Source organism: Cherax quadricarinatus, chromosome 6 (assembly GCF_038502225.1).
Source record: "Cherax quadricarinatus isolate ZL_2023a chromosome 6, ASM3850222v1, whole genome shotgun sequence".
In the NCBI taxonomy this organism is placed as follows: domain Eukaryota; kingdom Metazoa; phylum Arthropoda; class Malacostraca; order Decapoda; family Parastacidae; genus Cherax; species Cherax quadricarinatus.
Window position 1 is genome coordinate 69,915,364 of NC_091297.1, and position 25,106 is coordinate 69,940,469.

The 25,106-nt window shown below is 40.3% G+C and overlaps 1 protein-coding gene across 7 annotated transcripts in view; it reads left to right on the plus strand.

Moving 5' to 3' along the window:
* The window catches only part of LOC128693120 (ankyrin-3), a 358,860-nt gene that overhangs the window by 186,447 nt on the left and 147,307 nt on the right, over positions 1-25,106 (plus strand). For 6 of the 7 annotated variants that reach the window (XM_070081932.1, XM_070081926.1, XM_070081946.1 and 3 more), the window contains 2 exons: positions 8,946-9,358; positions 24,604-24,918. In XM_070081932.1, the coding sequence (XP_069938033.1) occupies positions 8,946-9,358; positions 24,604-24,918 (728 nt within the window). The remainder of the gene's footprint in view (positions 1-8,945; positions 9,359-24,603; positions 24,919-25,106) is intronic. The other variant, XM_070081969.1, reaches the window with a different exon arrangement.

A 25,106-nucleotide genomic window follows, 5' to 3' on the forward strand; every position in this document is an offset into this window, starting at 1 on the left:
CCAGTACTGACCGAATTTGTTCCCATAAGGAATATTGTGAAGTAGATTAGTCCATTTCAGACCCCCAAACATACACATACAAACGCACTTACATAAATACACTTACATAATTGGTCGCATTCGGAGGTGATCGTTATGCGGGGGTCCACTGTATATTATGTTTGGTAGCAGAGCAGGTGTTGCGCAACTTGACATTAAGATCGACAACACTCTAATTGCCAGACATAATGAGGGCAAATTCCTTGGCCTATACCTCGACAACAACCTAAATTTCAGCACCCATATCCAACACATAAAAAAAGTATCCAAAACGGTGGGGATCCTTTCCAAGATATGATACTACGTGCCGCAAACTGCCCTTCTCACACTATACCATTCACTTATATATCCATACCTCACCTATGCTATCTGTGCTTGGGGTTCAACTGCAGCAACACACCTAAAGCCAATAATAACCCAACAAAAAGCCGCAGTAAGAATAATCACTAAATCCCATCCCTGGCAACACGCCCCCCATTCTTCATAGATCTAAACTTACTCCCTGTTCAGAACATCCACACTTACTACTGTGCAATCTATATCTACAGGATCTTAAATTCCAATATTAACCTTGACCTAAAATGCTTTCTTGATAGTTGTGACAGGATCCACAGGCATAACACCAGACACAAACATCTCTATGACATTCCCCGTGTCCGACTAAACCTTTACAAAAACTCAATGTATTTCAAAGGACCTGAAATCTGGAACACCCTACCTGAAAACTCTAGAACTGCAGACACACTCATCGCTTTCAAAACTACAGTTAGAAAACATCTTATCTCCCTGATACACCCTGACAACTAACTACATGATAACCACCTTGTGGTTCACAATTACACTCACTCACCCACTGACTATAAACACAGAAATACTAATCTTAATCTTAAAATAATGAATCCTAACTAGTCATAAGTTTGCCTATGATACTCCAATATAGACACTTTGTATTGTGCTGAAACAAAAGCATTCACATTGCTAAACTCACAAATTATAATGTAGTCACCTAGCCTTAATACCATAATCTGTAAGGATTTAATGTTAAGAATTAATCTAAGTCTGCCCGAAATGCCTAGCCATGCTAGGTGTCCTAGTGGCCCCCCTCTGTAATTAGTATCTTATAACATGTAAACCACACAATATCCAAATCCTGTATACCCCACATTGTAACCCTTATAGAGAATAAACTTGATTTTATTTGATTTACTAGTGACTATGCCCTCATCTGCTACATGTCCCCTTTCCACCTGATGTTAGTTTATAAGCGCCAGGCTCTTTGCTTCTGCTTCAGAATCTCCACGACTATGGTGCTCTTTGCATCAACTCCAAGGTTGAGGGATTGATTACCTCATCTTCTGTATATAGTTCTACTGTCTTCAAGTTATGTCCTGGAATTTGTATTGATAAAGCCACTGGATGGCAAAACATCTACAATAAAGATACCCAGATGTTGCACATGTGTCTTAATTTCACATGTGTCCTAATTTCATCTTGTTGGTATTGTATACCATTCTTGTACAACTTTTCTATTAAAGTTGAAGGAAAACTAGAAGAAGAACAGAGACATGGACTGGAAGGAAAACAGAGACATGGACTGGAAAGAAAACAGAGACATGGACTGGAAGGAAAACAGACATGGACTGGAAAGAAAACAGAGACATGGACTGGAAGGAAAACAGAGACATGGACTGGAAGGAAAACAGAGACATGGACTGGAAGGAAAACAGAGACATGGACTGGAAGGAGAACAGAGTCATAGAATGGTAGAACAGAGACATAGACTGGAAGAACAGAGACATAGACTGGAAGGAGAATGGAGACATAGACTGGAAGGATAACAGAAACATAGACTGGAAGGAGAGCAGAGACATAATCTGGAAGGAGAGCAGAGACATAGACCGGAAGGAGAACAGAGACATAGACTGGAAGGAAAACAGAGAAATAGACTGGAAGGAGAACAGAGACATAGTTGGATGAGCTGGTTTTGTTTGACATATCTTATTGTTGTTTCAGTTACATTAGGGAGATGAGGCACTTCTTAATAATAGCTATGACTCTTCTGGCAGATTGGGGGCCTTCCAAATTTTCAGGCAATGAATTCGAGATTTTAGGGCCTTTTATGCCCATTGAGCTTTTGCATAGGTTGAGTTGGACACAGGGGATGTCATAGAGGGTTTGTGTGTCATGTGTTATGCCTGCTGTTGCAGCTAACAAGGTAAAATTTCAGTGTGTTTATATGAGAATTGTTTGTTCTCTCTCTATATATATATAGTAGGCACAGTAGTATGAGTGCTAATTTTGTATATTAAATATGTTCAAGCTTTTGAAGAATAGGAGAGTGTTACCTGGCACTGGAATGGGTGATTGTACTCACAGTGCCTTTTTGTTGGGTTATTAGTGATTTTAGGTGATTTGATGTAGTAAAAGTCTACAGTTATTTAACATTCTGCCCTGCCTTTCATAGCTCTGGCACTATGAAGGTATGAAGTACAGTGCCTTCATTATGAAGGACAGGTGGTGGTATGAAGTACAGTGCCTTCATTATGAAGGACAGGTGGTGGTATGAAGTACAGTTCCTTCATTATGAAGGACAGGTGGTGGTATGAAGTACAGTGCCTTCATTATGAAGGACAGGTGGTGGTATGAAGTACAGTGCCTTCATTATGAAGGACAGGTGGTGGTATGAAGTACAGTGCCTTCATTATGAAGGACAGGTGGTGGTATGAAGTACAGTGCCTTCATTATGAAGGACAGGTGGTGGTATGAAGTACAGTTCCTTCATTATGAAGGACAGGTGGTGGTATGAAGTACAGTTCCTTCATTATGAAAGAGAGGTTTTAAAGTGAGTTTAGATAGTTATACAATGATTTTAGATAGTTTTATTGGGAGTTTATATAGTTTTACAGGAAGTTTACAAACAAAAAAAAAAAAAAGGTGGAAACATCCGTTGGAGATAATACAAATATTTGTACATTTTTATAGAGAGGACAATAACTACTACCATTCAGTTAAAACTGTAAGTACTGTATGCATAAAACATTATTTTATTGCATATTTTGATGATTCAGTGCAATATCAAGTATTTTCTGACAAACCTCAAGTTTTAGCTAAAATATGCAAACAGTTTGTATTCCCTGGAACACAGGCAAGAAAGATGCATGATAGTGTACACTTGGAAAATCCTAGAGGGACTAGTTCCAAATTTGCACATGCAGTGCAACATCCCCCCATTAAAAAGCAAGGGTGCCACGAGTATGCTGAGAGACAGCACAATAGTGTCAGGGGCCCAAGACTGTTCAGTTGCCTCCCATCATACATAAGGGGGAGATTACCAATAAGCCCCCATCTGTCTTCAAGAAGGTGATGGTCAGGCATCTAATGTCAGTACAAAAAAAAAAAGTTTATTTCTTTGCAAATGCTACAATGTGTGTTTATATTTCATAATTTGATCGGTACAAATAAAACCACCATCATGCCATTATCAGCCTGGCTGTGACTCATACATTGGTCTGCGACCAGCAGTAACAGCCTGGTTGATCAGACCCTGATCCACCAGGATGCCTGGTTACAGACTGGGCTGTGGGAGTGTTGATCCCCCAATACCCTCTCCAGGTATATTCCACTTAGTAGAACCCTTGTATCCATTATCCACGATTTAAGTTATTCATGGTTTAGTGTTGCCTGAAAATAACCTTGAATTTTGCTTAATAATGGCCTCAGAGTGTAAAAGCAGTGATCATGGGAGTTATTCATAGCCTAAGAGAAGCTGTGAAGTATTTCCAGTCAGTGAAAAAAAAGTCATAATTCTCCACTTATCTTGCATAATTTACAAATTAAACTTTATAATAGATTAGTTTTTTTTTTTTTATTAGCACACTGGCCGATTCCCACCAAGGCAGGGTGGCCCGAAAAAGAAAAACTTTCATCATCATTTGACTCCATCACTGTCTTGCCAGAAGGGTGCTTTACACTACAGTTTTTAAACTGCAACATTAACACCCCTCCTTCAGAGTGCAGGCACTGTACTTCCCATCTCCAGGACTCAAGTCCGGCCTGCCGGTTTCCCTGAACCCCTTCATAAATGTTACTTTGCTCACACTCCAACAGCACGTCAAGTATTAAAAACCATTTGTCTCCATTCACTCCTATCAAACACGCTCATGCATGCCTGCTGGAAGTCCAAGCCCCTCGCACACAAAACCTCCTTTACCCCCTCCCTCCAACCTTTCCTAGGCTGACCCCTACCCCACTTTCCTTCCACTACAGACTGATACACTCTTGAAGTCATTCTGTTTTGCTCCATTCTCTCTACATGTCCAAACCACCTCAACAACCCTTCCTCAGCCCTCTGGACAAGTTTTGGCAATCCTGCACCACCTCTTATATTCCAAACTATGAATTCTCTGCATTATATTCACACCACACATTGCCCTCAGACATGACATCTCCACTGAATCCAGCCTTCTCCTCGCTGCAACATTCATCACCCATGCTTCACACCCATATAAGAGCGTTGGTAAAACTATACTCTCATACATTCCCCTCTTTGCCTCCAAGGACAAAGTTCTTTGTCTCCACTTGCTTTAGTGATGAATATAGGGAATACAGTTTTGCTAATTTTACTGTAAAAAACCTTAAGACACCTATAACATTTGGTGCCATTTACCAGATACCTCACACAAACATCAGTGAGAAATTAATATCACTAATAACAAACAGACAAATGAATAAGCACCACCTTCTCTTAGCTAGAGACTTCAACATCAACCTTGGCCTACTAGATGATCAGCCTGTAACTAATTTCATCAACAATATGAACAACATACTTCTCATACCAACAATAACTAAACCAACCAGGCTCACTGAGACAAGTGCAACCATAATAGACCACATATGGACCAATATACTAGCCCCCCTTAAATCAGGGATAATCACAGATAGCACCACAGACCACTACCCTACCTTCCTCCTGACAAACATTAGTAAACCACCACTTGAATACAACAAAGTCTCATTTAGACTCCATGACGAGGCCTCAATAAGGAAGTTCACAGCTGACCTAGAGACTGTTGACTGACCTACAGAATTCTCCAAGGCCAATGGTATTGATGACTAGACAGACATTTTTCTTAACAAATTACTTAGACTATACAACAAACATTGTCCTATAAAAACGAAACAGATCACAAACAAACGGCTTGGTTGCCCATGGCTAACCAGCACCATTCTGAAATCCATTGACAAGAAACACCAATATGAAAAGCAATATAGACAGGGCTTAATACACAAAGATATTCTTAAACACTATTCATAAGTTCTCACCAAAGTAATAAAGAAAGCCAAACAACTATACTACTCCAGTAGATTCACAGACACTAGAGGAGATATAAAAAAGACCTGGAAAACACTCTCTCAGATTCTAGGGACCCACAAACTGAAAAAAAAAACAAGAATATTGTCCTAACTAAACCTAATGAAACACCACTACATCCCACTGACACAGCTAACAAGATAAACGACTTCTTCTCAACCATAGGATCTAATCTCGACAATAAAATCCCACTTACCAATGCCCATGCCGGGGACTACCTAGATGGGAATTTCCCAAATTCCTTCTATCTTGCACCAACTGAGCCCACGGAAGTCACCGAGATTATAAAGTCACTTAAAAATAACTCAGGGAATCTGTCTCATGTCCCACCATTACTGTACAAGCGAGCGGCCCATGTCCTTTCGCATGCTATTTCATTAATTTTTAACAAGTCACTAGAAACTAGCACCTTCCCAAAACTACTCAAGATGGCAAGGGTTACACCAATACATAAAGGTGGTGACCCTACAGACTTAAACAACTATAGGCCAATATCAAACTTACCATTGCTATCCAAAATCTTTGAGAAACTCATGCACAGGAGACTATATTCATTTATAACGGCACAAAACATACTCAACTCCTGCCAATTTGGATTCAGGAAAAATAAAAGCACTAATGATGCAATCATAAAAATGCTAGATCTGCTTTACACAGCATTGGAAAATAAGGAATATCCACTAGGAATTTTTATTGACCTAAGAAAAGCTTTTGACACAGTAGACCACGACATCCTATTCCACAAACTTGACCATTACGGTATAAGAGGCCATGCGCTTGCTTATTTCAAATCTTACCTTACTAATAGGTATCAGTATGTCACCATTAAAGACACAGCATCAACAACATGGCCACTTGATACTGGAGTTCCGCAGGGAAGTGTCCTTGGTCCCCTGCTCTTCCTCATACATCAATGATCTTCCAAACGTATCCCAACACCTGAAACCCATTCTCTTTGCTGACGACACGACTTATGTCATCTCTCACCCTAATCTTGCCACCCTCAACACCATTGTTAACGAGGAGCTGATCAAAATATCGACTTGGATGACAGCCAATAAACTTAGGCTTAACACTGACAAAACCTGCTATATTATGTTTGGTAGCAGAGCAGGAGATGCACAAATTAACATTAAGATCGACAACACTCTAATTACCAGACATAATGAAGGCAAATTCCTAGGCCTATACCTTGACAACAACCTGAATTTCAGCACCCATATCCAACACATAACCAAAAAAGTATCCAAAACGGTTGGGATCCTCTCCAAGATACGATACTACGTGCCGCAAAATGCCCTTCTCACACTATACCACTCACTTATTTATCCATACCTCACTTATGCTATTTGTGCTTGGGGATCAACTGCAGCAACACACCTAAAGCCAATAATAACCCAACAAAAAGCTGCAGTAAGAATAATCACTAAATCCCATCCCTGGCAACACACCCCCCCACTCTTCATAGATCTAAACTTACTCCCTGCTCAGTAAATCCACACTTACTACTGTGCAATCTACATCTACAGGACCTTAAACTCCAATATCAACCTTGACCTAAAACACTTTCTTGATAGTTGTGACAGAACCCACAGGCATAACACCAGACACAAACACCTCTACGACATTCCCCGTGTCCGACTAAACCTTTACAAAAATTAAATGTATGTCAAAGGCCCTAAAATCTGGAACACCCTACCTGAGAACTCTAGAACTGCAGAAACATTCATCACCTTCAAAACTACCATTAGAAAACATCTTATCTTCCTGATACACCCCATCAACTAACTACACGAATACCACCTGGTGGTTCACACTTACACTCACTCACCCATTTGGCCATAAACAGAAATATTAATCTCAATCTTAAAATAATGAATCCTGTGATACTCCAATACTGAAACTATGTACTGTGCCAAAACAAAAGCATTCACATTGCTAAACTCACAAACTAGTATTTAGTCACTTAGCCATAATACCAATTTACCTCATAATTTGTAATATTTTAAAATTAAGAATTAAACTAAGTTTGCCTGAAATGCCTAGCCATGCTAGGTGTTCTAGTGGTACACTCTGTAATCATTATTTTACTACATGTAAACCACACAATAACCAAATTCTGTAAACTCAGCATTGTAATCCTTATAGAGAATACACTTTGAATTAAGTGCACCGCTCACCCTTTTCCCCTCATCAATTCTATGATTCACCTCATCTTTCATAGACCCATCTGCTGACACGTCCACTCCCAAATATCTGAATACATTCACCTCTTCCATACTCTCTCCCTCCATTCTGATATCCAGTCTTTCATCACCTAATCTTTTTGTTATCCTCATAACCTTACTCTTTCCTGTATTCACTTTTAATTTTCTTCTTTTACATACCCTACCAAATTCATCCACCAACCTCTGCAACTTCTCTTCAGAATCTCCCAAGAGCACAGTGTCATCAGCAAAGAGCAACTGTGACAACTCCCACTTTGTGTGATTCTTTATCTTTTAACTCCACGCCTCTTGCCAAGACCCTCGCATTTACTTCCCTTACAACCCCATCTATAAATATATTAAACAACCACGGTGACATCACACATCCGTGACTGAGGAGTGCCCTCACCAGAAGTAGAAGGTTGAGGATCGTCAGGGTTTTCTGCACTATTATCGATATCCTGGTCATTCCTTTCGGTCACTAACTGATCAAAGCCAAAGAATTCATCTTCATTTCCACTTCCATCAGTGTCAGAGCTATCAGATAGGAAGAGGAGAGCCCCAATTTTCCTTGGAGTGAGAGCTGCCTTGTGACAAGGCATGGTGAACAAAGGTAACTGAGCCGGCGTTCCCACAATGCTATGCGGGCACCTAGATTTTTTGTTTATGATGCACACCCACCACGCAGACCCGTTCTCTCACATGTAGGCCTAGGAGCGTTTTCGCGCTAAATTTGATGGCTCTAGAATTTTGGCGTAGATCTACAGTTTGGACACTCAACGTGAAGCCGTAGATCTACAGGACGGACCCTGAAAGGGTTAAGACCCTGAAAGGGCTATATTTTGAGGTAAATAATGAGTGTACTGTGTGTGTATTTTACTTTTTAATGCTTAGTTCTATTGCTTACTTAATATATGTTAGTGTAAACTTGTTGTCTGGCATTTATATGAATTTATAAGTGGAAAAAATGGAATTCTGCTTTCTGGCGATGTCTGCTTTCTGGCAGTAGCCTGGAACCTAACCTGCCATATAAGTGGGGCCCTACTGTATGCTCAATGTTTTACCTGTGCCAGGGATTGAATGAATAATGGTGAATGTGTTTCCTTCCTTTGGTCACCCTATTTAGTGGGAAATGGCTGGCGCCAAAAAAAAAAAATCTTACAAGACATTGAAGAATGAATCATGAATAATAAATATATTGGTTAATTGAAATAAAATAGAATACAATTTGTTCTATATTATTTTGTTCATTGTAAAGCACTGAACCAAAAGGAGTCATACAGCAAAAAAATGTATGCAAGTAATTCACCTTTCCTTCTTTTTCTTAGGGCAGACACCACTGCATAAGGCAGCTTGGACAGGAGCCACTGAGTGTGTGAGGGCACTTCTGGAAGCTGGTGCTAATATAAATGCTAAGACCCACAACCTTTACACCCCACTCCACAAGGCTGCCCGAAAGAACCAAGTTGATGTTATTTCTATTCTCATCGAAGGTGGATGCAAGCGGGAAGCACAAACTGCTGCTGGCTGGACTGCCCTTCATGTGGCTGGTCTAGGGGGATGTGTGGAGGCAGCACAAATGCTCCTCATCCACCACCTTGACCCCAGGGCCAGGGATAACAAGGGACGCACTCCAGCTATGGTGGCAGATATTTGGGGTCGGAGTGACACACATTGGTTCTTCAGCAAGCTGCCAGATGCTATTGATACCCGTCTAATGCCTGCTACTGGTGATTGCAGGGTAGGAGAGCAATGATTTGACCTGATAATCAACTATAGTTGTAATGTGCTCCCTATAATAATGTAGGCAAAGATAAAAAATTTCATGGGGTATAAAACTGATTGAGGGACTGGGCCACAATGTCCTGTTGGCTAAAGAAGTTAAAGCATAAATATTATTTTACAAGTAATTACATGAATAATAATAATAATAATTGAACAATTTTAAGGTTAACCCCCTTCATTAAGGGCAGTATCATGATGTTGGTGGGACGTTCTTGTTCTAAGGAACAAGACTTTTCCTTCCCTTCCTTAGATTGAACTTAAATGCCTCCCATTCCTAAAGTGCTATATTACTCCTACAGGTTTAATGCTTTCCCTGATTAAAGTAAGGAAATCACAGGGTTAACACCTAATAACCCTAGACATATGCCAGAATAACTCTGGATAATCAAAGAAGGCCAAGCAGTGTATCTTATTTCTACTGGGGTACTTAGGTCCTCCCTCAAGATGCACCACAGTTGCCAACTCATAGTTATTTACTGATAAGTGAACATGGCTATCAGGTGTTCAGGTGTTAGGGGATTTACCCATACATCTCGTTCTGCCTCAGATTAAATTCATGTCTTTTCAGTCTTGGCTAGAGTAATTGACTTGAAGCACCATATATAATTTCTAGATAATTCTTGAATTGTGATATAGATTTCATATAAAATTTTTGTACTTTCTATGATACTGTATGTTCTGTTCATTAGTACAGTACATGTTATAATTTTTGCCAGCCTTTTGGATATACAGAAATTCTAAGTAACTTACACTGTTCATCAGTATTAATTTACAAAGCTTTAATAGAACTTACTTTTTATTGTGGGGCTGTTTTTTTTTTCTTTTTGGCATTCTTATTGCTGTAATTTTATTTGACACATGGGTCACTTTTCACTGAAGGTGACCCACAAAAACGAAACATCCACCACATGTACAGTAGCTTGATCACTAGTGCACTCAGCTCACACTGAGGTCCAGGTGGAAACATTAGGACATGTATCTTTAAGACACTTGCTGTCCATGTTTACCTATCAATAAAATGAGTAATTGGGTGTTAGTTGACTGGTATGGGTCGCATTCTGAGACAAAACTGATCAAATTTGCCCAAAATGCTCTACATAACAAGGGGCTCTCTGTATAGTAGTATGTCATTAAGGATTAAGAATTTTATTTCTTTGCATAGTTTACAATGTGTAATTACAATTTTGATTTGCGAAATACAAAGAAAGCCACTATTATCCCAGGGCATATCGGGCAGACTAAGCCTAATGCTTAACAGACTATTTAATACTAAGCATATATATCATAGTTCGAATTGATCATCGTTTTTTATATGTTTTATATTTTGATGTCAACTAGGCCTGTATACCTTGTACATGTACAGTGGAACCTCGGGTTACGAATTTAATCCGTTCCGTGGACTTGTTCGTATCCTGATTTGTTCGTATGCTGGGTCAATTTTCCTCATATAAATTAATTGAAATGCAATTAATTCGTTCCAGCTGAATTCCTGCTCTCAGGAAGCATAACAAAATAACTCTAATATCAACTGTACGGCTTATTTATCTGTCACAATTCATTTAATGACATAATAAACAATATAAATAACATAGAAACCTGATATACACTCTAGAATGAATAAAATATGTCATTACATGGACGGCGGAGAGAGGAGGATTGTGGTCGGGAGTGGTCGTGCATTCTCCCTATGAAAATGTCAGAAGTGTTATTATAAGAGAAAACGGAGTTTGTGAGGCTAACTGGTGTACATACGACATTTACACACCTTGGAGAAGAAATGCAGTGCAGCATATCCTGTCAGGAGTTCACACTTTTCTTAAGAACTGCTATGTACAATTTTCATGTTTATCTCGCTACACTATGTATCTCCTGTGAGTTGTTTCTCCGTCAACCAGGTCAACAGCAGCTTTATCATCTTTTAATTGACAGAAGTCCACTGCTTAGAAATTACTGTAATGCCCTTTACTGGCACTATAGCCTTTATAGACTCCTGCTTAATATTGTACATAGAGTAGATTATTATTATTATTATAATCGCGGGGAAGTGCTAAACCCATAGGTACATACAGTAGAAGGGCTACACTTGTACTCAACTCGCCAAGTCTTCAACCCTCGTATCTAGTCTGTGCTTATTAATCATTTCTTGCTTTAATTCCATGAAAATCATCCTCCTTTTCTTCTTGGCACTGTCCTTTGCAGTTGCTTCCTTAGGATCCATGGTTAAAAGAAAGAAATCTGGCGAATTAACTGCACGAAACGTAAGGAAACCACAAGAATTCCTTGCACCGCGAGGGTAGCTCCGTAAGCACATGTGCACTGGTGACCATTGTGGTGGTGTTGTCTAACTAAATTATACGCAGTATAGGTAGTAGGTTGGTAGACAGCAACCACCCAGGAAGGTACTACCGTCCTGACAAGTGAGTGTAAAAAGAAACCCTGTAATTGTTTTACATGATGGTAGGATTGCTGGTGTATTTTGTCTGTCATAAATATGCAAGATTACAGGTACGTCTTGCTACTTCTACTTACACTTAGGTCACACTAAACATACATGTACACGTTTATTTATATACACTCATCTGAGTTTTCTTTGATTTTATCTTAGTTCTTGTTCTTATTACTTTTCCTTTTATATCCAAGGGTAAGTGGAATAAGAATCTTTCCTCCGTAAGCCATGCATGTTGTAAAAGCCAACTAAAATGCCGGGAACAGTGGGCTAGTAACCCCTTTTCCTGTAATAATTACTAAAAAGAATAAGAAGAAGAAAATTGTCAAAGTGGGAAGGCTGAATGTGCATGGATGCTGTGTGAATGATAAGAAAGAGATGATTGTGGATGTTATGAATGAGAAGAACCTGGATGTCCTGGCTTTAAGTGAAAGCTGAAGGGGGTGGGTGAGTTTCTGTGGAGAGGAATAAATGGGATAAGGTCAGGAGTTTCAAATAGAGTTAGAGCTGAAGAAGGAGTAGCAATAATGTTGAAGGATAAGCTATAGAAGGAAAAGAGGGACTATAAATGTATTAATTTGAAGATTATGTGGAGTAAAATAAAGGTTGGATGTGAGAAGTGGGTTATAGTAAGTATATGCACCTGGGGAAGAGAGAAGTATAGAGGAGAAAGAGAGAGATTTGAGGAAATGTTGAGTGAATGCATGGGGAGTTTTGAACCAAGTGTGAGAGTACTTGTGGTTGGGGATTTTAATGCTGAATTGGGTAAAAATGTTGTGGAGGGAGTAGTAGGTAAATTTGGAGTGCCAGGGGTAATTGAAAATGGGGAGCCTTTAATTGAGCTATGTGTAGAAAGAGGTTTGGTAATAAGTAATACATATTTTATGAAAGAGAGGATAAATAAATATACAAGGTATGGTATAGCATGTAATGAAAGTAGTTTGTTAGATTATGTATTGGTGGATAAAAGGTTGATGGGTAGGCTCCAGGATGTACACGTTTATAGAGGGGCAACTGATATATCGGATCATTAACTAGTTGTAGCTACAGTTAGAATAAGAGGTAGATGGGATAAGAGGAAAATGGCAACAAGTAAGAGGGAGGTGAAAGTGTATAAACTAAGGGAGGAGGAAGTTTGGGTGAAATATAAGCAACTATTGGCAGAAAGGTGGGCTGGTGCAAGTATGAGTAGTGGGAGGGTTGAAGATGGTTGGAATAGTTTTAAAAATGCAGTATTAGAATGTAGGGCAGAAGTTTGTGGTTATAGGAGGGTGGGTGCAGGAGGAAAGAGGAGTGATTGGTGGAATGACGAAGTAAAAGGTGTGATAAAAGAGAAAAAGGTAGCTTATGAGAGGTATTTACAAAGCAGAAGTGTTATAAGAAGAGTAGAGTGTATAGAGAGTAAAAGAAAGTTGAAGAGAGTTTTGAGAGAGTGCAAAAGGAGAGCAGATGATAGAGTGGGAGAGGCACAGTCAAGAAATTTTAATGAAAATAAGAAAAAATTTTGGAGCGAGTTAAGCAAATTAAGAAAGCCTAGGGAACGAATGGATTTGTCAGTTAAAAACAGAGTAGGGGAGTTAGTACATGGGGAGATGGAGGTATTGGGTAGATCGCGAGAATATTTTGAGGAACTTTTAAATGTCGACGAAGAAAGGGAAGCGGCAATTTCATGCACTGGCCAGGGAGGTATACCATCTTTTAGGAGTGAAAAAGAGCAGGATGTGAGTGTAGGGGAGGTGCGTGAGGCATTACGTAGAATGAAAGGGGGTAAAGCAGCTGGAACTGACGGGATCATGACAGAAATGTTAAAAGCAGGGGAAGACATAGTGTTGGAGTGGTTGTTATTTTTGTTTAATAAATGTATGAAAGAGGGAAACGTACCTAGGGATTGTTAGGTAAGACACATATGCAACAGTTAGACAACTTTATTCCGAAACGTTTCGCCTACACAGTAGGCTTCTTCAGTCGAATACAGAAAGTAGGCAGGAACAGTAGAGATGTGAAGACGATGTAATCAGTCCATCACCCTTAAAGTCGTAGAATTTGAGGTTGTCAGTCCCTCGGCCTGGAGAAGTTCAGTTCCATAGTCAGGAACTATCTAAAGATCAAGCGACAGTGCGGAGACTTAAATACTGTCGGAAGGAGAGGTGCAGGGTAGTAGTAGTAGTAGTAGTAGTAGTAATAGTAGTAGTGAGAGGCAACTGAGAGGTCATGTCCCTCTCAGATCCAACCCTTCTCACTTGAAAAGCTTGTTCAAGGTGTTTTCTGTACCAAGATGCCACGTGTTGCAGTGTCTGACAAGATGGACATCAAAATGGTATACAATACCGACAGGTTGTTAGGTAAGACACATATGCAACAGTTAGACAACTTTATTCCGAAACGTTTCGCCTACACAGTAGGCTTCTTCAGTCGAATACAGAAAGTAGGCAGGAACAGTAGAGATGTGAAGACGATGTAATCAGTCCATCACCCTTAAAGTCGTAGAATTTGAGGTTGTCAGTCCCTCGGCCTGGAGAAGTTCAGTTCCATAGTCAGGAACTATCTGAAGATCAAGCGACAGTGCGGAGACTTAAATACTGTTGGAAGGAGAGGTGCAGGGTAGTAGTAGTAGTAGTAGTAGTAGTAGTAATAGTAGTAGTGAGAGGCAACTGAGAGGTCATGTCCCTCTCAGATCCAACCCTTCTCACTTGAAAAGCTTGTTCAAGGTGTTTTCTGTACCAAGATGCCACGTGTTGCAGTGTCTGACAAGATGAACATCAAAATGGTATACAATACCGACAGGTTGTTAGGTAAGACACATATGCAACAGTTAGACAACTTTATTCCGAAACGTTTCGCCTACACAGTAGGCTTCTTCAGTCGAATACAGAAAGTAGGTAGGAACAGTAGAGATGTGAAGACGATGTAATCAGTCCATCACCCTTAAAGTCGTAGAATTTGAGGTTGTCAGTCCCTCGGCCTGGAGAAGTTCAGTTCCATAGTCAGGAACTATCTGAAGATCAAGCGACAGTGCGGAGACTTAAATACTGTCGGAAGGAGAGGTGCAGGGTAGTAGTAGTAGTAGTAATAGTAGTAGTGAGAGGCAACTGAGAGGTCATGTCCCTCTCAGATCCAACCCTTCTCACTTGAAAAGCTTGTTCAAGGTGTTTTCTGTACCAAGATGCCACGTGTTGCAGTGTCTGACAAGATGAACATCAAAATGGTATACAATACCGACAGGTTGTTAGGTAAGACACATATGCAACAGTTAGACAACTTTATTCCGAAACGTTTCGCCTACACAGTAGGCTTCTTCAGTCGAATACAGAAAGTAGGCAGGAACAGTAGAGATGTGAAGACGATGTAATCAGTCCATCACCCTTAAAGTCGTAGAATTTGAGGTTGTCAGTCCCTCGGCCTGGAGAAGTTCAGTTCCATAGTCAGGAACTATCTGAAGATCAAGCGACAGTGCGGAGACTTAAATACTGTCGGAAGGAGAGGTGCAGGGTAGTAGTAGTAGTAGTAGTAGTAGTAGTAATAGTAGTAGTGAGAGGCAACTATTACTACTACTACTACTACTACTACTACCCTGCACCTCTCCTTCCGACAGTATTTAAGTCTCCGCACTGTCGCTTGATCTTCAGATAGTTCCTGACTATGGAACTGAACTTCTCCAGGCCGAGGGACTGGCAACCTCAAATTCTACGACTTTAAGGGTGATGGACTGATTACATCGTCTTCACATCTCTACTGTTCCTGCCTACTTTCTGTATTCGACTGAAGAAGCCTACTGTGTAGGCGAAACGTTTCGGAATAAAGTTGTCTAACTGTTGCATGTGTGTCTTACCTAACAACCTGTCGGTATTGTATACCATTTTGATGTTCATCTTGTCAGACACTGCAACACGTGGCATCTTGGTACAGAAAACACCTTGAACAAGCTTTTCAAGTGAGAAGGGTTGGATCTGAGAGGGACATGACCTCTCAGTTGCCTCTCACTACTACTATTACTACTACTACTACTACTACTACTACCCTGCACCTCTCCTTCCGACAGTATTTAAGTCTCCGCACTGTCGCTTGATCTTCAGATAGTTCCTGACTATGGAACTGAACTTCTCCAGGCCGAGGGACTGACAACCTCAAATTCTACGACTTTAAGGGTGATGGACTGATTACATCGTCTTCACATCTCTACTGTTCCTGCCTACTTTCTGTATTCGACTGAAGAAGCCTACTGTGTAGGCGAAACGTTTCGGAATAAAGTTGTCTAACTGTTGCATATGTGTCTTACCTAACAACCTGTCGGTATTGTATACCATTTTGATGTTCATCTTGTCAGACACTGCAACACGTGGCATCTTGGTACAGAAAACACCTTGAACAAGCTTTTCAAGTGAGAAGGGTTGGATCTGAGAGGGACATGACCTCTCAGTTGCCTCTCACTACTACTATTACTACTACTACTACTACTACTACTACCCTGCACCTCTCCTTCCGACAGTATTTAAGTCTCCGCACTGTCGCTTGATCTTCAGATAGTTCCTGACTATGGAACTGAACTTCTCCAGGCCGAGGGACTGACAACCTCAAATTCTACGACTTTAAGGGTGATGGACTGATTACATCGTCTTCACATCTCTACTGTTCCTGCCTACTTTCTGTATTCGACTGAAGAAGCCTACTGTGTAGGCGAAACGTTTCGGAATAAAGTTGTCTAACTGTTGCATATGTGTCTTACCTAACAACCTGTCGGTATTGTATACCATTTTGATGTTCGTACCTAGGGATTGTCGGAGAGCATGTATGTCCCTTTATATAAAGGGAAGGGGGACAAAAGAGATTGTAAAAATTATAGAGGAATAAGTTTACTGAGTATACCAGGAACAGTGTATGGTAAGGTTATTATTGAAAGAATTAGAGGTAAGACAGAATGTAGAATTGCGGATGAGCAAGGAGGTTTTAGAGTGGGTAGGGGATGTGTAGATCAAGTGTTTACATTGAAGCATATATGTGAACAGTGTTTAGATAAAGGTAGGGAAGTTTTTATTGCATTTATGGATTTAGAAAAGGCATATGATAGAGTGGATAGGGGAGCAATGTGGCAGATGTTGCAAGTGTATGGAACAGGTGGTAAGTTATTAAATGCTGTAAAGTTTTTATGAGGATAGTGAGGCTCAGGTTAGGGTGTGTAGAAGAGAGGGAGACTACTTCCTGGTAAAAGTAAGTCTTAGGCAGGGATGAGTAATGTCACCATGGTTGTTTAACCTTTTCAGGGTCGCCAAAATTTCAAAAAGAAAAAAAAGTATTTTTTCTTATGAAAAGATAGAGAATCTTTTCCCGATCATAATGACACCAAAAGTATGAAATTTGTTGGAAAACTTATGGAATCATGCTCTCGCGAAGTTAGCGGTCTCGACGATGTTTATGCATCAGCGATTTTGCCCACTTTGAGCCCTATTTTTAGCCAATTCCAGTGTACTAGTCGACAAAAATCATAACTATTTCGCTAGAACTCCATTTTTCCAATCGTTTGAGTACAAGAAACCTCCCATTTACTGATTTCAAGTGGTCAGAATTTAGCAATTTTGCCAATTTTACACAAATTTCAAAAGATGCCAATTTCCAAATAGGGTCCAGAATACATAAGAAAGACATTCCTGGCACTAAAATAACATTTTCTCTGTTCATTAGTCACATCCCCAGGCCCCTCTTACATTTCTTTTGCTTTCCACTTTGAATTTTTATTCTCACAAAAAAATAAGATTTACTGTTATGCAGACTACTGCATTAGTGTACAAATGGTATAAATAATATCTGCGCACTTGTGAAAGAATATTAGACTCACCAGTTGACGTGTATTGGAAGCTTAGCATGATTTGTTTACTTTTGAACTTTGGTAAAAATCGAACATTTCTGCTACTTTGAGCTCAATTTCAAGGTACTTTTATTTCTAAAACCAGTCTCAATGTTCTCAATTTCTGTAATATGTCTTCCATTCTATACAATGAGACCAGGAAAACTAGAATACAACAATAAATACCATACAAAAATATAGTGCAAAGTCGCTATTTTAATCCAAAAACACTAGATTTGAAGGCACTAGAATTTATGCGTACTAGTACGTCATGGACACTGGTGCGTAAGCCGTACTAGTATGGCCAAAACCCTGAAAGGGTTAATATATTTATAGATGGGGTTGTAAAAGAAGTAAATGCTATGGTGTTCGGGAGAGGGGTGGGAGTAAATTACGGGGAATTAAATACAAAATGGGAAGTGACACAGTTACTTTTTGCTGATGATACTGTGCTTATGGGAGATTCTAAAGAAAAATTGCAAAGGTTAGTGGATGAATTTGGGAGTGTGTGTAAAGGTAGAAAGTTGAAAGTGAACGTAGAAAAGAGTAAGGTGATGATGGTATCAAATGATTTAGATAAAGAAAAATTGGATATCAAATTGGGAAGGAGGAGTATGGAAGAAGTGAATGTTTTCAGATATTTGGGAGTTGATGTGTCAGCAGATGGATTTATGAAGGATGAGGTTAATCATAGAATTGATGAAGGAAAAAAGGTGAGTGGTGCATTGAGGTATATGTGGAGGCAAAAAATGTTATCTATGGAGGCAAAGAAGGGAATGTATGAAAGTATAGTAGTACCAACACTCTTATATGGGTGTGAAGCTTGGGTTGTAAATGCTGCAGCAAGGGGGTGGGTGGAGGCAGTGGAGATGTCCTGTCTAAGGGCAATGTGTAGTGTAAATATTATGCAGAAAATTCGGAGTGTGGAAATTAGGAGAAGGTGTGGAGTTAATAAAAGTATTCGTCAAATGGCTGAAGAGGGTTTGTTGAGGTGGTTTGGTCATTTAGAGAGAATAGATCAAAGTAGAATGACATGGAGAGCATATATATCTGTAGGGGTAGGAAGGCGGGGTAGAGGTCGTCCTTGAAATGGTTGGAGGGAGGGGGTAAAGGAGGTTTTGTGGGTGAGGGATTTGGACTTCCAGCAAGTGTGCGTGAGCGTGTTAGATAGGAGTGAATGGAGACATGGTATTTGGGACCTGACGAGCTGTTAGAGTGTGAGCAGGGTAATATTTAGTGAAGGGATTCAGGGAAACCGGTTATTTTATATAACCGGACCTGAGTTCTGGAAATGGGATGTGCAATGCTTGCACTTTAAAGGATGGGTTTGGGATATTGGCAGTTTGGAGGGATATACGTATTGTGTATTTTTACACGTATATGCTTCTAAACTGTTGTATTCTGAGCACCTCTGCAAAAACAGTGATAATGTGCGAGTGTGGTGAAAGTGTTGAATGATGATGAAAGTATTTTCTTTTTGGGGATTTTCTTTCTTTTTTGGGTCACCCTGCCTCGGTGGGAGACGGCCGACTTGTTGAGAAAAAAAAAAAAATTATTATTATATAGTATTACATTGTTATATTATACATAAATATTATTATGTATTATCATTATTATTAGTACGTGGAGACAAAGAACTTTGTCCTTGGAGGCAAAGAGGGGAATGTATGAAAGTATAGTTTTACCAACGCTCTTATATGGGTGTGAAGCATGGGTGATGAATGTTGCAGTGAGGAGAAGGCTAGAGGCAGTGGAAATGTCATGTCTGAGGGCAATGTGTGGCGTGAATATAATGCAGAGAATTCGTAGTTTGGAAGTTAGGAGGAGGTGCGGGATTACCAAAACTGTTGTCCAGAGCGCTGAGGAACGGTTGTTGAGGTGGTTCAGACATGGAGCGAAACAGAATGACTTCAAGAGTGTATCGGTCTGTAGTGGAAGGAAGGTGGGGTAGGGGTCGGCCTAGGAAAGGTTGGAGGGAGGGGGTAAAGGAGGTTTTGTGTGCGAGGGGCTTGGACTTCCAGCAGGCATGCATGAGCGTGTTTGATAGGAGTGAATGGAGACAAATGGTTTTTAATACTTGACGTGCTGTTGGAGTGTGAGCAAAGTAACATTTATGAAGGGATTCAGGGAAACCGGCAGGCCGGACTTGAGTCCTGGAGATGGGAAGTACAGTGCCTGCACTCTGAAGGAGGGGTGTTAATGTTGCAGTTTAAAAACTGTAGTGTAAAGCACCCTTCTGGCAAGACAGTGATGGAGTGAATGATGGTGGAAGTTTTTCTTTTTCGGGCCACCCTGCCTTGGTGGGAATCGGCCAGTGTGTTAATAAATAATAAATATAATAATAATAATAATAATTATTATTATTATTATTGGTATTATTATTAATTTAGGGACCTGCAGCACAGATCCAATTCCCTAGATCAAGAACCCCTGACCGCATTACTACTACTACTGCTGCTGCTGGTGCTGGTGCTGCTGCTGCTGGTGCTGCTGCTGGTGCTGCTGCTGGTGCTGCTGCTGCTGCTGCTGCTGCTGCTGCTGGTGCTGCTGCTGCTGCTGCTGCTGCTGCTGCTGCTGCTGCTGCTGCTGCTGCTGTTACTGCTGCTGCTGCTGCTGCTGGTGCTGCTGCTGTTGGTGGTGCTGCTGGAGCTGCTGTTGGTGCTGCTGGAGCTGCTGCTGCTGCTGCCGCCACCACCGCTGCCGCTACTGCTGCTGCCTTTCTTTCTTTCTTTCAACGCACCAGCCATATTCCACTGAGGCGGGGTGGCCCAAAAGGAAAAACAAAAGTTTCGCCTTTTAAATTTAATAATATATACAAGAGAAGGGGTTACTAGCTTCTTGCCCCCGGCATTTTAGTCGACTCTTATGACATGCATGGCTTATGGAGGAAGAATTCTGTTCCACTTCCCCATGGAGACTACTATTAATATTAATAATAATTATTCTTATAACAATAATAATATAATAACAATAATAATAACAGTTATAGGTAGTAGGTTGGTAGACGGCAACCGCCCAGGGAGGTACTACCATCCTGCCAAGTGAGTGTAAAACGAAAGCCTGAAATTGTTTTATATGATCGTAGGATTTCTGGTGTCCATTTTTCTGTCTCATAAACATGCAAGGTTTCAGGTACGAATATATGCACACCCCTCTGGGTTTTCTTCTATTTTCTTACTAGTTCTTGTTCTTGTTTATTTCCTCTTACCTCCATGGTGAAGTGAAACAGAATTCTTCCTCCGTAAGCCATGCGTGTTGTAAGAGGCGACTAAGATGCCAGGAGCAAGGGGCTAGTAACCCCTTCTCCTGCATATATTACTAAATGTAAAAGGAGAAACTTTTGTTTTTCCTTTTGGGCCACCCCGCCTAGGTGGGATACGGCCATTGTGTTGAAAGAAAGAAATAATAATAACAGTAAGGAGAAACTTCAAAAGGCTGCCAGTAGTTGGTGCCACCATCAGCAAAACACTGGTAACCACTAGTACACTTTTCACCTGTCTAGTCTTAAGTGTAGTCTTAAGTAGGCATTTCTGCCCGAAATGCCTCAGCATGATAGTGGCTTTCTTTGCTCCAGTTATGTAATGATATATGTAAACACACATTGTAACCTTTGCAAAGAAATATATATTTTATTTATGTATTTATTTATTTATTTAAGGAACCTCCCTTGAGGGGGAAGTTCACATCCTGAAATTTCTTTCGTATCCTGGAGCAAAAAATCGACTGAACGACGGTTCAAATCCTGAAAAGTTTGCATGGTAGGGCGTTCATAACCTGAGGTTCCACTGTACTTGTAGAAATAAAGATTTATTATTATTATTATTATTATTTTTTTTTTTTTATTATCACACCGGCCGATTCCCACCAAGGCAGGGTGGCCCGAAAAAGAAAAACTTTCACCATCATTCACTCCATCACTGTCTTGCCAGAAGGGTGCTTTACACTACAGTTTTTAAACTGCAACATTAACACCCCTCCTTCAGAGTGCAGGCACTGTACTTCCCATCTCCAGGACTCAAGTCCGGCCTGCCGGTTTCCCTGAATCCCTTCATAAATGTTACTTTGCTCACACTCCAACAGCACGTCAAGTATTAAAAACCATTTGTCTCCATTCACTCCTATCAAACACGCTCACGCATGCCTGCTGGAAGTCCAAGCCCCTCGCACACAAAACCTCCTTTACCCCCTCCCTCCAACCCTTCCTAGGCCGACCCCTACCCCGCCTTCCTTCCACTACAGACTGATACACTCTTGAAGTTATTCTGTTTCGCTCCATTCTCTCTACATGTCCGAACCACCTCAACAACCCTTCCTCAGCCCTCTGGACAACAGTTTTGGTAATCCCGCACCTCCTCCTAACTTCCAAACTACGAATTCTCTGCATTATATTCACACCACACATTGCCCTCAGACATGACATCTCCACTGCCTCCAGCCTTCTCCTCGCTGCAACATTCATCACCCACGCTTCACACCCATATAAGAGCGTTGGTAAAACTATACTCTCATACATTCCCCTCTTTGCCTCCAAGGACAAAGTTCTTTGTCTCCACAGACTCCTAAGTGCACCACTCACTCTTTTTCCCTCATCAATTCTATGATTCACCTCATCTTTCATAGACCCATCCGCTGACACGTCCACTCCCAAATATCTGAATACGTTCACCTCCTCCATACTCTCTCCCTCCAATCTGATATTCAATCTTTCATCACCTAATCTTTTTGTTATCCTCATAACCTTACTCTTTCCTGTATTCACCTTTAATTTTCTTCTTTTGCACACCCTACCAAATTCATCCACCAATCTCTGCAACTTCTCTTCAGAATCTCCCAAGAGCACAGTGTCATCAGCAAAGAGCAGCTGTGACAACTCCCACTTTGTGTGTGATTCTTTATCTTTTAACTCCACGCCTCTTGCCAAGACCCTCGCATTTACTTCTCTTACAACCCCATCTATAAATATATTAAACAACCACGGTGACATCACACATCCTTGTCTAAGGCCTACTTTTACTGGGAAAAAATTTCCCTCTTTCCTACATACTCTAACTTGAGCCTCACTATCCTCGTAAAAACTCTTCACTGCTTTCAGTAACCTACCTCCTACACCATACACTTGCAACATCTGCCACATTGCCACCCTATCCACCCTGTCATACGCCTTTTCCAAATCCATAAATGCCACAAAGACCTCTTTAGCCTTATCTAAATACTGTTCACTTATATGTTTCACTGTAAACACCTGGTCCACACACCCCCTACCTTTCCTAAAGCCTCCTTGTTCATCTGCTATCCTATTCTCCGTCTTACTCTTAATTCTTTCAATTATAACTCTACCATACACTTTACCAGGTACACTCAACAGACTTATCCCCCTATAATTTTTGCACTCTCTTTTATCCCCTTTGCCTTTATACAAAGGAACTATGCATGCTCTCTGCCAATCCCTAGGTACCTTACCCTCTTCCATACATTTATTAAATAATTGCACCAACCACTCCAAAACTATATCCCCACCTGCTTTTAACATTTCTATCTTTATCCCATCAATCCCGGCTGCCTTACCCCCTTTCATTTTACCTACTGCCTCACGAACTTCCCCCACACTCACAACTGGCTCTTCCTCACTCCTACAAGATGTTATTCCTCCTTGCCCTATACACGAAATCACAGCTTCCCTATCTTCATCAACATTTAACAATTCCTCAAAATATTCCTTCCATCTTCCCAATACCTCTAACTCTCCATTTAATAACTCTCCTCTCCTATTTTTAACTGACAAATCAATTTGTTCTCTAGGCTTTCTTAACTTGTTAATCTCACTCCAAAACTTTTTCTTATTTTCAACAAAATTTGTTGATAACATCTCACCCACTCTCTCATTTGCTCTCTTTTTACATTGCTTCACCACTCTCTTAACTCTCTCTTTTTCTCCATATACTCTTCCCTCCTTGCATCACTTCTACTTTGTAAAAACTTCTCATATGCTAACTTTTTCTCCCTTACTACTCTCTTTACATCATCATTCCACCAATCGCTCCTCTTCCCTCCTGCACCCACTTTCCTGTAACCACAAACTTCTGCTGAACACTCTAACACTACATTTTTAAACCTACCCCATACCTCTTCGACCCCATTGCCTATGCTCTCATTAGCCCATCTATCCTCCAATAGCTGTTTATATCTTACCCTAACTGCCTCCTCTTTTAGTTTATAAACCTTCACCTCTCTCTTCCCTGATGCTTCTATTCTCCTTGTATCCCATCTACCTTTTACTCTCAGTGTAGCTACAACTAGAAAGTGATCTGATATATCTGTGGCCCCTCTATAAACATGTACATCCTGAAGTCTACTCAACAGTCTTTTATCTACCAATACATAATCCAACAAACTACTGTCATTTCGCCCTACATCATATCGTGTATACTTATTATTATTATTATTATTATTATTATTATTATTATTATTATTATTATTATTATTATTATTATTAAAATTAATTTCATTTCTGTCTTGTGAACTCCTTTAGAGTGCAGGCACTGGTTTTTCCATGTCCAGGACTCAAGTCCAGCTAACCAGTTTTTCCTGAATCTCTTTATAAATGTTATCTTACTCACACTCCAACAGTATTTGAAGCAATAAGGCCACCCTGTCTCCACTCACTCCAATCTGATATCCTCACTGTTGAATGTTCAAGCCTCTAGCACTGCAAAACTTCATTATCTCCTCCCTCCAACCCTTCCTGGGATGACCACTAAAGCTTCCACCCTATCCATATTTTATATTCCTTATTGTTCTTCAGTTGTGAAAAGAAACGTAAATTAAGTACCATGATTATCCAGTTACAAATTTTGTACTGCAATTAAGTAGCAGGAAAGTACAGAAATTACAGTTGACAAGCGTTATGTGTCTCCAGGACGACAGTCTGGTCATTTATGAAGACAATGAGAAAGCTGTACTTCGCTGGGCAGCAAAGGGAAAGTGGTGGAAACTCAAGGAGAGGATTCCTAACATCCGTGATGGCCACTATCAAGACCATCGCGGCTACACGGCTCTACATGTTGCAGCCCAGCTAGGTGATGAGAGTACTGTGAAGGTCCTCTTGGATGACTGTTGCTCAGTGTACCCAGGAGCTCTCACTTACGATGGTCTTACTCCTGCAGAACTGGCACAGTTAGGAGGTTTTCCACATGTGGCAAACATTATCCAAAATGCTCTAAAGCATCCAATGGTAAAGCACTCTCTCATTTTGCAAAGTCTTAGCATTATTCTAAAGGAATTACTCTCTTTATATCTACTAATTATGATATTTATATAATTAATTAACAGTTAAAAATATCCAAACTTTTAAACACCCACTGTTTTCTACTAGAGTAGGATGACCCCAAAAAAAGGAAACTCATTCATCATTATTCATTC